General features: G+C 35.4%; 1 protein-coding gene across 1 annotated transcript in view; it reads left to right on the plus strand.

The window, feature by feature from the left end:
• The first annotated feature begins 15,296 nt into the window (after positions 1 to 15,296).
• Positions 15,297 to 16,970, plus strand: part of LOC143235590 (MDS1 and EVI1 complex locus protein EVI1-B-like) — a 38,037-nt gene continuing 36,363 nt past the window's right edge. Inside the window, exon 1 of the mRNA XM_076473828.1 lies at positions 15,297 to 15,522. Coding sequence (XP_076329943.1) covers positions 15,501 to 15,522 — 22 coding nt within the window. The 5' untranslated portion in view covers positions 15,297 to 15,500. The remainder of the gene's footprint in view (positions 15,523 to 16,970) is intronic.

A 16,970-nucleotide genomic window follows, 5' to 3' on the forward strand; every position in this document is an offset into this window, starting at 1 on the left:
GTCACTTATTTTCATTATCTATATCGATTTGGGGAGATTACATCACAGATTACATTACATTGACCTTACATATACTTATATTTATTATACATTACATTGACCTTACATATACTTATATTTATAATGCTTGTTGGTTTACTTGGTTCGAATGACACTGACGTTTTATCTACTTGCCACTCATTTTTACTGCCGATGTTGGATGGCGCACAGACGTTTCATCTAATTGCGGCCTGTTATCACTGTTGAGTAACCGAATTCTTAATAGATCGACATTTCTTCTAATTGCGACCTATTTTTATTATCCATGTTTACTTCCTGAGTTTTCACTCATTTTCTTTGTAGTTATAAATTGTCTCATTTCTCATTATCCTGACGTTTCATCTAACTGCCACTTATTTTATGTCGATGTTAGAAATTTGTGTTACACTGATGTTTTATGTAATTGTAAGTTATTTTATTGTATGTTTTAATCTTTTCAGTTCGTATTATACCAAAATTTTATCTATTTTACATTTATTTAAATTTTTCATGTCGATTTACTGAGTTTTTATTAGTCTAACGTTCTATCTAGTTTTCACTCGTTTCCATTGTCTATATTTACTTTCTAAGTTCATATTACACTGACGTTCCACATAGTTGTCATTATTTTCGTTGTCTTTGATGAGCTGGTAAATTCTTATTACACTTGTTTGTTTATGTTCCATTTACTTTCATTGCCTGCTATGCGGGGCTCGTGCTTCGTGTGCGAAATATATTTTAGGTGTGACGTTTTGTATTTGAATGCACAAAGTTTATAAAATGTAAAGGCGGTAATGTGTGTATAAACTAAGTAAAACAGTTAAATGACCTTCCTAGAATTCCCCGCATATGAGGTTAAGTACGTATATTTCTGAACAAATGTGACAGCTCTCTCAATGACTGCGAGATTCCTTCTAAGGAGGTTAAACCCATTGAAAATGATAAACCGATCCACATTTGTTGTAAAAGACGCCAGCTTTAGCGACGTTTTCCAACCTGGATGTCAAGGACAAGTATTAGAACTCAGGCTGGCAGTATAGGCGTCTGTAAACAAATGAATATATTCACGCACAAAGTCCACATGAACAGTGCCGTCCGACATGGTGCTCTGAGGGTTGAAAGATTCATTCCACAAATAGTACTACTTACACCCACTCCTCCCTTACGTAAATGATGAGTGACGTAGTCCGTACTTAGCTATTCCTAATTTCATTTTTTCATACTTCAGATTAAAGTACACCTTAGGTAGGAAAGAAAGGTGCGGTCAAAAGAACTGAGCGTGACCTAAAGGAAAGAAATCAAAATTAGCGGCCAAACCCGTAGCTACACTTTTAACATTCATTAGAATTTATAGCAAATATTTATTCATTAGTTAACTAGGCCTTGTTTTCTGTTCAGCTGAGGGCATAACGTTGGGCAAAACATAATATTTAACCTAGCTAACTAATGAATCAAAATCTGCTATAAAATTGTTATCAATATTAAAAGTGCAACTACCAGTTTTGTTAATTTCGCGCAAAGCTACACGAGGACTACATGTATATGCGCTAGCCGTCCCTAATTTAGCAGCCCAAGACTAACGGGAAAGCAGCTAGTCACCTTCATCCACCGCCAAATCTTGGGCTACTCTTTTACCAACGAATAGTGGGATTGATCGTAATTTTATAACGCCCCTATGGCTGAAAGAGCGATCGTGTCTGGTGCGACAGGGATTCGAACCCACGATCCTAAGGTTATGAGTCGATCGCCCTAACCACCTGGCCATGCTAGGCCTACTACCAGTTTGACTGCCATCTTTCCCAAGAAGATGAGGATATCAAGCTACACTGATTGTTTTCTTTTTCAGCTGTATATATTGTACTTTAAAGTCGTGTGGATACAATAAGTATACGATCAGCTAAATCGATTACAGCGAGGGAATAAAGGTGTTTACGAGTGCCATGGTATATATACAGTGTATAATAATACATTTAGAGTGTTTAAAGGTCTTAAGATTTTCATAATGTTCCAAAACCAAACCCTCTTGTTCTCAAGGTTTTTAAGCTACATTAGAAACCATGTGATTTCTTGCTACACTAAAGTAACTCTTTATAGTTATCTTCCAGATACGAAGAAGTTTCTTTGATGTTAATTGTACTGATGCGGGTAAACCACCATTTTCTTTTCATTGTGATTATTGTTTCTTTTTTGTTACAAATCATTTCTTTTATTGACGACTGACCACGAATTTTGGTTCTAAGATGCCTATTCCCACCTTCGAAAAATATGAAAAAAGTATGATTATGAGAGATAATGGAGCCCGGCATGGCCAGGTAGGCAAGGTGCTAGACTTGTAATCTTAGGGTTGCGAGTTCGAATCCTCATCACATCAAACATGCTCACATTTTCAGCCATAGGGGCGTTATAAAGTGACAATCAATCCCACTATTCGTTGGCAAAAGAGTAGCCCAAGAGTTGGCGGTGGGTGGTGGCGACTAGCTACTTCCCTTTAGTCTCGGACTGCTAAATTAGCGACGGCTAGCGCATATAAACCTCGTGTTGCTTTGCGCGAAATTGAAAACACAAAAAAATAAACAGATAGATAATAATCTAATTTATTAAGAATGTTGTTTTTTAATTGTATACAACAAGATATAAAATACAAAACCGAAATATTTTAAACTAATGTGTCGTCATACAGCTATCTGACAAGGTTTTTTATGAGGAATGTGTGTTTGAAGAAACATTTCTGGCATGCATCTGTGTAACTCACACGACAAAAAATGAGGTCTTATGATGTTAGAAAAACTAACAAAAAATGTTTGAGCCTACTTTTATTTATTATGGTGGTCATATTCTCTTAAATGAAACACATAGAAAGAAAGTCCTGAAATTAAAATTCTCAAACTTGTGTGTGTTACATTTTTTTAACATTTACCAGTTCTCAAAAGGGGTTATCACATATTACGATCGTGTTACTTTATAAAAAAGTAAATAGCAAACAGGTCAAAAGTGCTAAATATTATAAATTTTATTTGGAATTTTATGTCGTGCATGAGTTTCATTTTTTTGTTTTGTTTAAGGTTTCAAGAATCGTGTTTATTTATGATATATGTGCATTTTTAACAACTGATAAAGAATGTCTTGTGGTTTTTCCAAAGTCATCAAGTACTTTCTGCTGAGTAGTTTTAAAAATGTTTATGTGACCCCTTAAAAACTCTAAAGTGAACAACCATACCATTTCTAGTTCTATACCATCCCCCTCCCCACTTGTTCTCTAATGACTTCGTGTCCATCTCTCCCAGCTTCTGGGGGATGTCCATCAAGTGGTGATAACGATGGAATTTTACAGTGTATGGCGACATTCCTCTTACCCATACTGTCCAGATAACAAAAAGAACAAGACTTTGTAGGCAGAAGTGTAATTGTATGAGATATATAAACACAATATTAGCTATCCTTTACTATTTTTACGGTAATAAATACAGTGTATTGTCTTTAATGTATCGTACGACTTATCATTCAAATCTATTGTGTTTATACTTCTGAAAGTTTTCTGTCTTAATTTACATTTTAAAAGAGTTTTTAAATGATGTTAGAAGAAATCTTCCTTACTAAATTTTTTTACTACCCGTTTATAACTCTTCGATTACCTGCATTTATGTTTTCACCCCATTAGTGTTTGTGTTTTTCTTATAGCAAAACCACATAGGGTTATCAGCTGTGTCAACCGAGGGGGGGGAATTGATCGTCTGATTTTAGCGTTGTAAATCCGTAAACTTACCGCAGTTCCAACAGGGGACCCACAGTAGTGCGCACTAATCAACAACAAGTTGGTCCAACAGAACATCTAGAAACATCCTGTTGTCTCCTCCTTAGAAAAATACAGATTAATGCAATGTTAGCATAGCCGAAAAATATTTATTTGTATAATATGTTTACATTAACATTTAAATTAACTTGTGTGTTAATTCTACCATTAATGGTGTGGTGCATTAAAAGTAATTTACTTGACAGCAATTCTGTTGAAAACGTTATCTCCTATCTTATGAATAACTCCTCTGTGTTTTACAAATCACTTACCATGTAACAGCCCGGCATGGCCGAGCGCGTTAGGCGTGCGACTCATAATCCGAGGGTCGCGAGTTCGCATCCCAGTCGCGCTAAACATGCTCGCCCTTTCATCCGTGGGGGGCGTTATAATGTGACGGTCAATCCCACTATTCGTTGGTAAAAGAGTAGCCCAAGAGTTTGCGGTGGGTGGTGATGACTAGCTGCCTTCCCTCTAGTCTTACGTATATATTAACGTATTGCCTCTTATAGAATACGTCTGCCCAGCTTTAATTAACTTTACGCCACGCATAATAAATCAGTAATTGCAAACTATAGAAAATTCAGTCTTCAATGAAGTACGTAAAGTTTCATACGCACCAAGTTCAGTTTTCCTACACTATTATCCGAACACACAGTCTCTTCACAACAGAATCCTGAATACATCGGTCACGTACCACTGGAAAAACTTAAAACAAACACAAACTAGTACGTTTACTAAATCGTTATATCATAGATGATGAAAGTGAGTTACTCTCTTCTTACATGGCCAGGTTGGTTAAGGCGTTCGACTCGTACTCTGCGGGTCGCGGGTTCTAATCTCCGTCACACCAAACATGCTCGACCTTTCAACCGTGGGGCATTATAATGTGACAATCAATCCCACTATTCGTTGGCAAAGGAGTGGCCCAAGAGTTGGCGGTGGGTGGTGATGACTAGCTGCCTTCTCTCTAGTCTTACACTGCTAAATTAGGGACGTCTAGCGCAGTATAGCCCTCGAGTAGCTTTGTGCGAAATTCAAACAAGCTGCTACTACCCTTCGGGCAATTTATTTTTTATAATTTACACATATTTCTTTTTTTAGGACTGGTGTAACAGAGTAAATAATAAAGATATAGAGAGGAAGTAATTATCCCAGTTAGAAAATTTCGTTTTTTTTTAAACTAACCTTAGTATTTAGATCGCATCCAATTAAAGCGTTAAATGTGATATATGTATAAATAGTTAGTCTTGTCTGGTATGTTAGTTTCAACGTGTTGGCTATAAGAAAACGTTTATAAACAAAATTTAAGTATATGTACATATATACTATGTCTAGTCTTATTTATTTTGAAAGAAGAAATCTTTAGGACGTTCTTTAGTGATTTCCCTTTTGAAACTCTAAAACCGAGTTGTATTAACTAACGGCTTCTACCAAATGAAAACGTTTAAAACCACAAAACACTCGTTTTTGTTCTTTATATTTTCTTTCAATTTGAAATGCAGATGATCTTTTCACTAAATAATTTTGGAAGTAATCGTTTAATTTATACGATTTGATCGAATTAACACTATACTGTTTTTAAGCGGCCCTTTCACAACAGTAGAATGATTATTGGTGTTACAGTATGTGCTTGAGAATTATAGGGTCTTCGTATATCCCAACGTCAAACATCAGATAGCGAGATAATAAAAGAGTGTGTGTGTGTCCGTTTCTTATAGCTAAGCCACATCAGGCTATTTACTGAATCCACTAATGAAAAGAAATATGATTTTTTTGTTCTAACGTTACTTTGAAATATTTACATGAAAAAAACAGTGAACCAACAAATAATATTTTATTTTTTCTTTGGTTAATCAGAAAGAAACTTTTCTTTTTACATTGTTTCTCACATTTCAACCAGCTTTTACTCCATCTGTTTACACTTTACGCCATTGTTAAAAACGTAAAGCCACTGAAACTCAGCTTTCTGTATAGAAACGTTTGAAGTGAATCAATGCATCAGTGGTAAACAGAAACTTCATTTATTTAACTTCGTGCTTACTAAATAGTGAGCTGTATATTACAGATTCCTTGTTTTTATCGCGGGCTCAAATCCCTGTCCACAAAACATACTCGTCCTTTCAGCCGTGGCGGCGTTATAATGTAACGCCTTCCCTCTAGACTTATACTGCTAAATTAGGAACGGCCAGCGCAGATCGCTCTTGTGTAGCTTTGCGCGAAATTCAAAACAAACCAAACCTTGTTATTATAGGCCTAGCATGGATTCGAATTCTCGTCACCAAAAGCATGCTTACCTTCAATTTATTTTTGAGGTGAATTTGTAGACTAATCGTGAGCATTATTTGGACAATCATTCTAGTGTTGTGCGACAAAAGCTTTTGATTAGTAGAATACAAAAGTGATGAAATCACGGAAACACATTTACGTTTCATGAAAATAACTAGCGTTTTCCCGTTTAACATGACGTAGAAGTTGTTTTCGTTTTGAAAATGGTGTTTTAGTTTCAGGTGAAATTATGTCAATTCCTATCTTTATATATATATATATCATTAAAATATTGTAATCTGCCTTTTTTATTTTATTTTTAAGAGAAAATTAAGCAAAAGTATCGGGTTCTCTTCCTCCTGTGTATATAGATGTGAGCAAGTGGACATATTAGTTTACAGGATATGCGTTAGAAGTACGGTGGCTGACGTTACAACAAGTCTCATGTAGCGTAGTACGTGTCAAACACCAGAGAGTGGTGGTGTTTAAAGTGGATGGTTATATGTTGTTCATAAATGATTTTAGGGTTCAAAATCATTACCGGCTGGTTACAGCTGGTGCTGAAAGAATGAAGGAGTAGGTTATACGATGTACCACTGTTGTCATAGAAATGGCAGCCATTGACCAGCAAATCGAAACAGTTTATGATATTGTCATCAAAACAGTTCACATAAACGGAACCGGCCTATTTGATGTTTTATGACAGTGATTTAATAATCACGTCAATCCAGTAATTTTGACGATATGGACAATATGTTCCTTGACAGAAAGAATGATAGATTTGGATGGCATGTTATCACCAGACGTGTGTTATGGAGCTACACTTGTTCGTCATCTATGAAACATGTTTATTAACATTGCTTCTTACTGAAGCGATATCTTATGGAAAATGAAAAATTCGATAACACGTCGTACGAAAGGTTATCGTTACGACATTTCGTCAAGGTTTGTTTGTTTTTTAATTTTGTGCAATGCTATAAGAGTGCTGTCTGCAATAGTCGTCCCTAATTTAACAGTGTAAGACTAGAGGGAAGACAGCTAATTATCACTACCTACCGTCAACTTTTGGGCTGCTCCTTTACCAACAAATAGTGGGATTGACCGTCACATTATAACGCCCCACGGCTGAAAGGGCAAGTATGTTTGGTGCGGCTGGGATTCGAAACCGTGATTCTCGGATTACGACTCGAGCACCCTAACCGCCTGGCCATGCAGGGCCTGCATTTTATCTGAACTGTCATTAAATATTTTCATCGGTTAAGTTGGTAGACAGTTCGATTCGATATGTTATTTATTTTATTTTTTATTGTAACTGAAGCTTAACCCAAAAGACAATCAACTAATTAAATGTAAATGTGAATACATAAACATTATTTTTCAAGAATAATTCTTGCTGAAAATATACATTTTCGTCAAAGTTATTAGGCGATAAAATACCGCACTCGGCAACATTTCATGGAATTTCGATTTATATGAGCCTCAGTCATTAACATGTTCAGCGACAAGATGACATTATGAATGGCTTGTTCACCTGCATGCTGTTCCCTGCTGGTACAACGGTACGTCTACGGATTTTCGGTGTTAAAATCAAGGGTTCGATTCCCCTCGGAGAACTCAGCAGATAGCTCGATGTGGCTTTGCTGTCGGAAAAGCTCAAACAAACACAAACCTCAGTAACATATCCGGCGACAAGATGACGTTTCAGGCAATGACACAGAGGTCTCGAAGACCTAATAAATTGAAGTGATAAACCCTATAAATTAAATGGCTGCCCAGATGATTAGTTATCTCTTAATAAATTTATTTTGACCATAATTTATATGACTGGAAGAAGAAACAAGTGTTAAATGAGTAATTAATAAAGTAATATTTAACACACGCAACAAGAACAAATATTTAAAATGTTCAAAACAGTTCGATAAATCGTTTTGTCATTTGATATTTTTAGCCTGAAAGAAAACTTACGCAGCACTGGCTAAATGGGCGGGTCGTCCCTCCAAACCGCAGGTATGGCTATCATTAATTTAGCTGATCCGAAGGAGAGCGACAATATGGTTACCTTTACACTTGTGTCTCCACAACAGGCAGTTGCCGTCCATTCTACAAAGTTTCATCATGAATACTCTGCCTAAACAATCTATCAAAGAATGATGCTCCTATGCTTGACAACGTGGAATTTGTTCACAAGCATATTGTGACTCTAACCTTATATGTTCACATACATGAGACATGATAACACTACGTAACAAATATTTTACTTTTTTTTTGTTCCTGGGCAGAAAGTGTTATTTCCCAATTGCTTATACCTAAAATAAATGGAAAATGACCTATTTTTCTCTTCGAACTTAGCTTTTGTGACTTGAGAGCGTATAATGAAAACATGATGGGAAACTATATTTGGGGTCTGATACGTGAAAGTGATTTACATTACAGTCGCAAATCTCGAAAAACTACTCCCAAATATTTTTTTCATTTTTGTATAACTTTAGTATAAATACATGTAAATCTTGATTCATATCTTGTTTCATTCAGACCTTACATAAATGAAAATGTGCAAATTTTCCCGTTTTTACATAAAAAATAGGTTAATTTTCAAATTTCATTATCCAGGTCACAAAAGCAAAGTGTGAAAGGAATAATGGCCATTTTTTGTACTTTTACAACATAAGCAATTAAGAAGTAACACATACTATCCAGAAACAAAGTTTGTGTTACACAGTGTAATTACTAATCAATGTACGGCTCCTAATTGATTGTAACAATAGTGACATTATGGTATGCAGGTAAACATATTATTCTAACTTCTATGATAACAAAAAATTATTTTGAAGTTGTGGCAGCAACATTTGGTTCAGAGTATATAATATTACCTTGTCTAGTTTAAGTCCTCTCCTCTAAGGATATTTCAGTTTTATATCTTAATTTCGACTGAACGAGTTAAAACTGCAAAATTCTTTGCTAGCTGATCTGTGATGTCAACTATAACTGATAAAAGGCCATTCTTGATTACGAGAAACCCACTTGAAATAAAAATGTATCTGAGGTGGTCGATTTTGTCAGGAAGCAAGGTACGAAGTAATGCCGTTTACTGGACGAATATAGCAAGGTGATGTTTGGTATCCTGACACACTTTTTTCTATTCACTTTCACTTGTCTTCCATGTGACTAGTTCAACAAAAATTCATCTTATGAGATGGAAAACTGAAGAGTTATTTACTGATTCAGTACAAGCGATCGTCCAATTGTCCACATATGTATGAACTCTGTCTTTATGTTGTATTTAAACAAAGATTGGTTTTCACTGTTGATTAAATGTATTCACTCTGTTTATTTCTCACACAACTTAATATTCAACCAGTTATTGATTACAGAACACTCTCCTCATTTCCTGATTTAATCTGTTGTTATCTGCTGATTTGCTCGTTGGAAAATGGGATTTACCTGAAAATACCACAAATAAACAAGAAGGTGAAAATTTTGGTGTCATGCCATCAGGATTTATTGTGGAGTGTCTGAAAGGAAAACATGCTCACTAGCCCTTGTGTGATCTCTTGAGTTTAAATTAATGTTTTTACTGAAAGAATGTCTAATTCTATATGTAGAGGCACTCACCATGACCAAGAGATAGAGAGAACCACTGAGGACCTTCAATGCGGAATTTGGAATTTGTTGAATTTGAGACAACTTATGGAGTCTTCATAGCACTACAAGGCTGTCGCCAGCTAGAACACACCAGCACCAGCTGATGTCCACACCACAGATGGTCAGTCAAGAAGGACTGGACATACTAGTCAGAGTTGTTTCCTCAGCAAGCAGGACAATGGATACCCACAAATCACATTCACAGTCAGAACATGGTAACCACTAGGTAATGTCCTGCGCAAGATACACGAAAGAAGGAATTAAAACAAATACAAGAATCTTCTGAAGCACGTTGTGCTCAGAACAACATCACTACACAAAGTAAGAATTTAATTTCCCTCGGTGGACTCAACAGATAGCCCGATGTGGCTTTGCTATAAGAAAAACACACACACGAAGTAAAAAATAAAAAAAAAAATAATCCTTGGTAACTCCAACCTCTGGGTTTGTACTCAGGGCTTATTTACCAACTAAACTAAATGGCTAATTGATACCAAGTACCAGTGAAGTTTTCTTTAACAACTGAAACTACCGGAATCAAACTTTATAAAAACTATGTTGTAGGTGCTATTCTGCCCTTGAAATTACTTCCTTCACCGTCTATGTTTCTTACATGGATAGTCCCATTTAATTTATAACACCCAACTCCAATAATTTCTGGTGGAACAAACTTTTATGAAGTTTAGCCATGTCAGACTTGGTCCTACCTCTGAATATATTGATAATAGTAAGGGAATCCGGTAGATGAATCAATGATTTCTAAACATTGTAGGCTATGATTTCCTTCTATTTTTATTGAAGCTATTTTACACTTCTCCTCAGTTTGTATATAGAATTAACTTTATTCATTTATGTCTCTAATTTATATCTCTATTTCAATTTTTAAATCCCTACATAATATGTATATAATTTCAATGCAGAATGTTGCTCAGCCAAGTCACCTACTAAATAGTTCACTCAAATATGGCGTCACACGGACACTCGTGAGAATGACAACTATAAAGTGAAGCATATTGCATAGAAATAGACTTTAAGCTATTTCTCTATGATAACTATAAAGTAAAGCACATTGCATAGAAATAGACATTAATCTAGCAAGTCAGGTGGTGCTTCAAGTACGCGCCATTATTTTGTAATGAGAATGACAGCACTAACGTGGGCGACATAGGCATCCTGAGAAGAATGACATTGTTTTTGTTTTCTTGTTTGGATATTATGCTACTTGATTAATGGTAGAAAGAGATTAATGTGATTCCAACATTTCATTTTAACCTTGTTCATGAATACAACTGGTGATTTCGATAAGCAGTCAGGAAACTTGTAATCTTCCGCGTAAAACTTCGAAAGATTCAGTTTTTTTAATCATTTTGTTAAAGATACCTGGATATATGTTCAGCTTCATCATGCTTGATTAAACGGAAGAGCTTTTTTTTTTCCTAACGATAGCCTTTAATTTCGAGGAGGAAAAACTCCAGGTTAGGGTGGGTTTCGAATACATTGCTTTCCAAAACATTTTTTAATTGTTTGTTTGTTTGTTTTATCAATTTCGCACAAAGCTACACGAGGGCTATCTGCGCTAGCTGTCCCTAATTTAGCAGTGTAAGATTAGAGGGAAGGCAGCTAATCATCACCACCCACCGCCGACTCTTGGGCTACTCTTTTATCAACGAATAGTGGGATTGACCGTCACGTTATAACGTTTTCAGCGCTGAAAGAGCGAACATGTTTGGTGCGACGGAGATTCGAACCCGCGACTCTCAAATTACGGGTCGAACGCCTTAACCCACCCGGCCATACCGAACTTTTTTTTTGTAATACTGACAATGTATGAAGAATACTGAAAGCATTTTTAAATGTTTTTCATTTTATTTTGATATACATCGTTTAGTAATCTTACTATATGAAAAAATAATGAAAGGATCCCTAAAATCCTAAATCCATAGTTTTCTAAGTCCATCAGTTGTGGTGTTGTAAACGTTGCATCAAATAATACCACAAAAATTAATATTTAATTGGTAAACTAAACACTAGACTTGATTATTTTCTTCTCCATCTACTACTATGTGTACATACGTATTTGAATGTTTAGATGTTTAGGGCTACACAATGTGAAATATTCTTTAATTACGATATGGAACTTCAAATAATAAGAGAAGTATGTAATGATACTGATCAAAGCATTCGGCGTTTTTAGCTAAGATTTTTTTTTTCATGATCTAATTGTGTATTTAAAGTCAAGAAGCAAAGGAGACATTTCAGCATCCATTTGAAGAAACATGGTAGGTGTCGCTAAGCTCTGGCAGCGAGGACCATTTTCCCGATTCTATTTAACAGTGCCCAAAATCTGCAATTGGTGTTATGAAAAATTAGAACAGAAAATCTAATTCCTATGTTTATAACCACCTAGCGACACCTCTGAAGACTATTAACATAATCGAGTAGTATTTGCAAAAATTATTTATAAACTTAAGTAGATTTGTGTTATTACGCTCCATCTCGTGTTGAAAATGTTAGTTTATTACTGGTGTTCTATTAACTACAAATTTTTTTAAAGAGTTGATGAACCAGTAGAACTTTAATACAAGTTCTTAAGCCAGTATCCAGAAATAAAAATAAAAATATTAATTGTTCGATTGTAATATGCGAACTTGTAATTTATTCCATTTTTAATTAAGATAAAATGATATAGGATCCTCAGCTGATGTTTTCGTCAGGTAGAAGCTCTGTGTGAGTTTTCGCAATAATATTGTTCGAACGTATCACATAGTGACAACTATTAATACGAATATCTGAATGAACGTAAAGAAAGCGTGTAATAATGGATCAATCACACTGTATCTGTTATATCCAGTACCGACGAGGACTGTAAACATATGAAACAATCACTACATGGTGTGTAAATTGTATTAATAAAGTGCATACGTAAATACTCATACGCATATGTTGTTATTCTTGTTGTTAGTGAAAAGCTGCAAAATAGGCTATCAGAAGTTTGTCTACAACAGGGAATAGAACCCCGGATTTTAACAATCTAAGTTGAGAAACTTAAAGCTGATCTATTGATGGCATAATGCTACGTGGTGTATCGAAATTACCCTACATGTATTATTAGAGAAAAAAAAAGTCAAAACACGTTGTCTTAATCAAAAAGAACAGTTGGACAATAGTGTCATCTGTTGAAAATTGTCGTGGGTTTGAATCCTCGTCGCACTAAACATGCTCCCCCTTTCAGTCGTGGGAGCGTTATAATGTGACGATCAATCTCACTATTCGTTGGAAAAAGAGTAGCTCAAGAGTTGATGGTGGGTGGAGATGACTAGCTGCCCTCCGTCTAGTCTTAAACTGCTAAATTAGGAACGGCTATCACAGATAGCCCTCGTGTTGATTTGCACGAAATTTTAAAAAAACAAACAAACAACTTGAAAATAATATTTAAAGTAAGTATTTTTATCTCTGGCTTTCATGAATAATATTAAATAAAATATTCCATTTTAACCCATCGAAAATATATCTTACAGCCATTGTAATCAGAAAGCTCGCAATTTAAAAAAAATACACATAAATCATAATTAAAATTGTTAAAACTCACTTTTTAAGAGTAAATATTTATTCCCAACCTATCCTTTAAATTACAGATGGATAGCTTTGTTTACTTTTTATTAATCACAAAGCTATACAATAGGAAATCTGTGCCATATCCTGATTTTTTAGCGTTATAAAGCCACCACATTTCCAGAGGTTTATTGGAACCCACCTAGAAGTCTTATAATGCATAGTGTCATCTGAAGATTTATGTTTAGTAAAACAATTTTTTACTTTATCAACATTTCACTTTCAAAGTGAATTTTTATGTTTTAGCTTCAGGAAATGAAATACTGTCTGGTTAAAAGCTGAATGGTGGACTAAGTTTTTAAAAACACTTCCACCAAACGTAACATATATTAGTCTAATTTTCTCGCGTTTCTTCTGAATTTCGCGCAAAGATACACGAAAACTATATGAACTAGCCGTCCCTAATTTATCAGTAATAGACTAGAGGGAAAGCAACTAGTCTACACCACCCACCGCCAATTTTTGGAATGCTCTTTGACCTTCACATATAACGTTACAATCTCTGAAAGGGTGAACATGTTCGGTGACGGGGATTCAAACCCGCTACCCACAGAGTGAGTCGAGAGCCCTAACCACAACCCAATACCATTTTTTTTTGAGATATGTATTTTTATATAATTTAACATTCAAAAGTAGAGAGTGCTACATATAAAAAAACAAATATATTTGAAGAACGTTGTTACCAAAGAGAACTTAACTTTCTAATCATGTACCACATGTTCCAGTCACTCACAAGTCAGCTGTTACTTGAGGAAGGAAGTACATATTCTAATACCTATAGACAGGCACACAGCGATTTAGAATAATAAGGAAATGTTTTTGTTTTTTTTACATTCATGGTGGAACATACTACATGTTTCGAAAGAACATTGGTCGGTCATCTTCAGAAGGTAAAATTCCCGTTGTCGGTCCTTGTTCTCAACATATAGTATGTTTTACCGTGAATAAAAAAAAAACAACTTTTCCTGATGCGTATAAATCGTTGCATGCCTACCTATTAAAGTCAGCTGTTATTTCAGTCGTCTGTTAAAAGATTGGTTTGCTATTCACTTGTATTATAAAAACATATAATCAGGTTAGTATTAGAAATACATTTTACAAATAGTTCACTCTTCAGTAAAGGTTCTAACTGCAACATAACTAAATGCGAAATTATACTAAAATATTAGGCCAGGCATCAGGTGGGTTAAGGCGTTCACCTCGTAATCTGAGGGTCGCGAGCTTGAATCCCCGTCGCACCAAACATGGGAATGTTTTAATGTTACGGTCAATCACATTATTCGTTGATAAAAGAGTAGCCCCAGAATTGGCGGTGGGAGGTGATAACTAGCTGCCTTTTTCTAGTCTTACACTGCTAAATTAGGGACGGCTAGCGCAGATAGCCCTTGAGTAGCTTTGCGCGAAATTCAAAACCAAACAAAGAAGCAAACGAAATTAAAATATAAAAAAAAATTATTGAATTAAATATTGCTACTTAGGTGTGTAATTATGATTGAAGTTGTATTCTAGCTTTTGGTTATAGATTAATCATATTTTAAAAAATGCAAGATAAGCTGACATACAAATACAAGACTTGATGCTACAGATAAACGTTCGCTCATTGCAACTCCTATGTCAGTGTTGTCCTGATGTAAAATGTGATTTCGTAACCACCTGTCTGTCTCAAGAATGGACAAGAACAAAAGACGTAGTTTCAGATGCAGACATAGCTAGTGTAAATTGATCATAGAACCCTCTTTTCCCTATCTGTGTAGAGACATACGCTACGTTACATCTTCAACTTTTTCAATCGAGCTATCGGGCAGGAAGATCGTAGACGTCAGCTTGTTTTCCAAAAGAGAGCAGGCAACATATCCCGAAACCAATAGCGATCAGTACTCCAGTTCCATGTGACATTAAAGCCACGCCCTCAAGGCGAAACAAACACCCGAGTCAATGTCTTATGTTGTCATTTGACGGAGAATAGCACAGCGTTTGTGTAACGTAAGAGAGACGGTAAGCTCGAATCTCCTTATATAGTGAAAAATATCTGCATGGTGCTGCACTCTAGCGAGCGGAACTACTGGGATGAAAGTTTGACAAGTATTTCGGCAGAAAAACAGAAGGACGCAGCTAATCTGCTCATATCAACATCTTCAATTGAAACGTCATTCTCTGGAGATTTGATGAAATGCCTTTTCCCATAGGAGGAAGTAAGTTCCCTTAAAAAGTATATTTTCTTCAGTGAATATTAGTTTTAATCGATTTGTCATCTTACCGTAATTTCGTCTTCGTCGGGTTTCAACTGATTCCTTTTGAAAACAGGCTTTTCTTTTCGTCTTATCATATTCGGTTACAACCTTCTCAGGTATCCAGAAAAGAATCTAACTTTGAATGTAAGTCGTGTAAAGTATTAAGATTACACACAGTATTAGAAAGACTATCTCTCATGGTTGCTTTGTAGATAGTTTCTTTCGTCCTTTTGTGGGGTTTTAGATCATTTTCACAAATATCTACGTATGATATCAATGTTAGAAGATCTGACAAATTAATTGTTGTGTTTTCAATACTGTCACAACATTTGATTGTGTTCAAATAAGAGGTTTAGCGTTGAAGGTACTATTATAACACGCAAACTTTCATATTATCTAATCACTGTCTACTTCACTTGAGTTTCATGGCAATGTGCTGTGAGGGTATTGTTGGCCTAAGGTATTTCGTGTGTATTTAAATATACTATTAAGGAATTATTCAGACAAAATCTTTTCAACATTCCTAAACGAACATGTTTCTTTTGGAAACAAAATGTCAGTTATTGTGAAAAGCTCTACAGAGGAATAAGATAGAAATATAATATTTCTATAACGTTTGTGAATGTTATTAAATCGTATATGTGTGTATATAAAATAGGCATTACGCAAGTATTGGTAGAATTGCCCATTGTTGGTCCATGCCGTCAACTTGATATCATAACGAATAATACCTGTAGCACTAGGACTAACATATATAGGGGATATTCCACGTATCAGACAACAACCAAATGCCAGTGTTAAAATAGCCAGCTATCATGGAAATTCATTTAAGGGTTTGTAGTTGTATGCTTACCCCTAAATCTTAACTACTACTGCCTTTCACTGTTTAGAACCAGTTGTGTGAAGGCAGTTGCCTTTAAACAATTAAAGTAGAAATGAAACCACCCACAAATTTCTACTATACGAAGCTATGATGGACTACGAAGACATTTTAAATGGCAGAACAAAGTTCAAATCCCTCGATAATGATTGGCTTATTCACAAGCGTGAGGAAAAGCTGCAACAGATTTCAAGATGTTTTAAAAAACTGTAAACTCATCTTCGACGCTACTTCTGCAAATTTCTATCCCACAGTTTTCTGTCCCGGACTTATGTACGGCTTAGCGAAAACCACAAACATGGCTTATTACCCCGTCAGACCTATTCCATCTACTCTTGATTCTCAAGCCTGGAAACTTGCTAAAATCTTGTACCTGCATTAAGCTTACTAGAAAAAAAAAAAAGTTTATTGATAAATGTTCTTTTTCCTCATTTAAAGAAATATCTAATTCTCCTAATACAAATGAATTTGCCCCGACATGGTCATGTGGTTAAGGCACTAGACTCGTAATCTGAGAGTCGCGGTTTCG

This window comes from Tachypleus tridentatus, chromosome 12 (assembly GCF_004210375.1).
Source record: "Tachypleus tridentatus isolate NWPU-2018 chromosome 12, ASM421037v1, whole genome shotgun sequence".
NCBI lineage: Eukaryota > Metazoa > Arthropoda > Merostomata > Xiphosura > Limulidae > Tachypleus > Tachypleus tridentatus.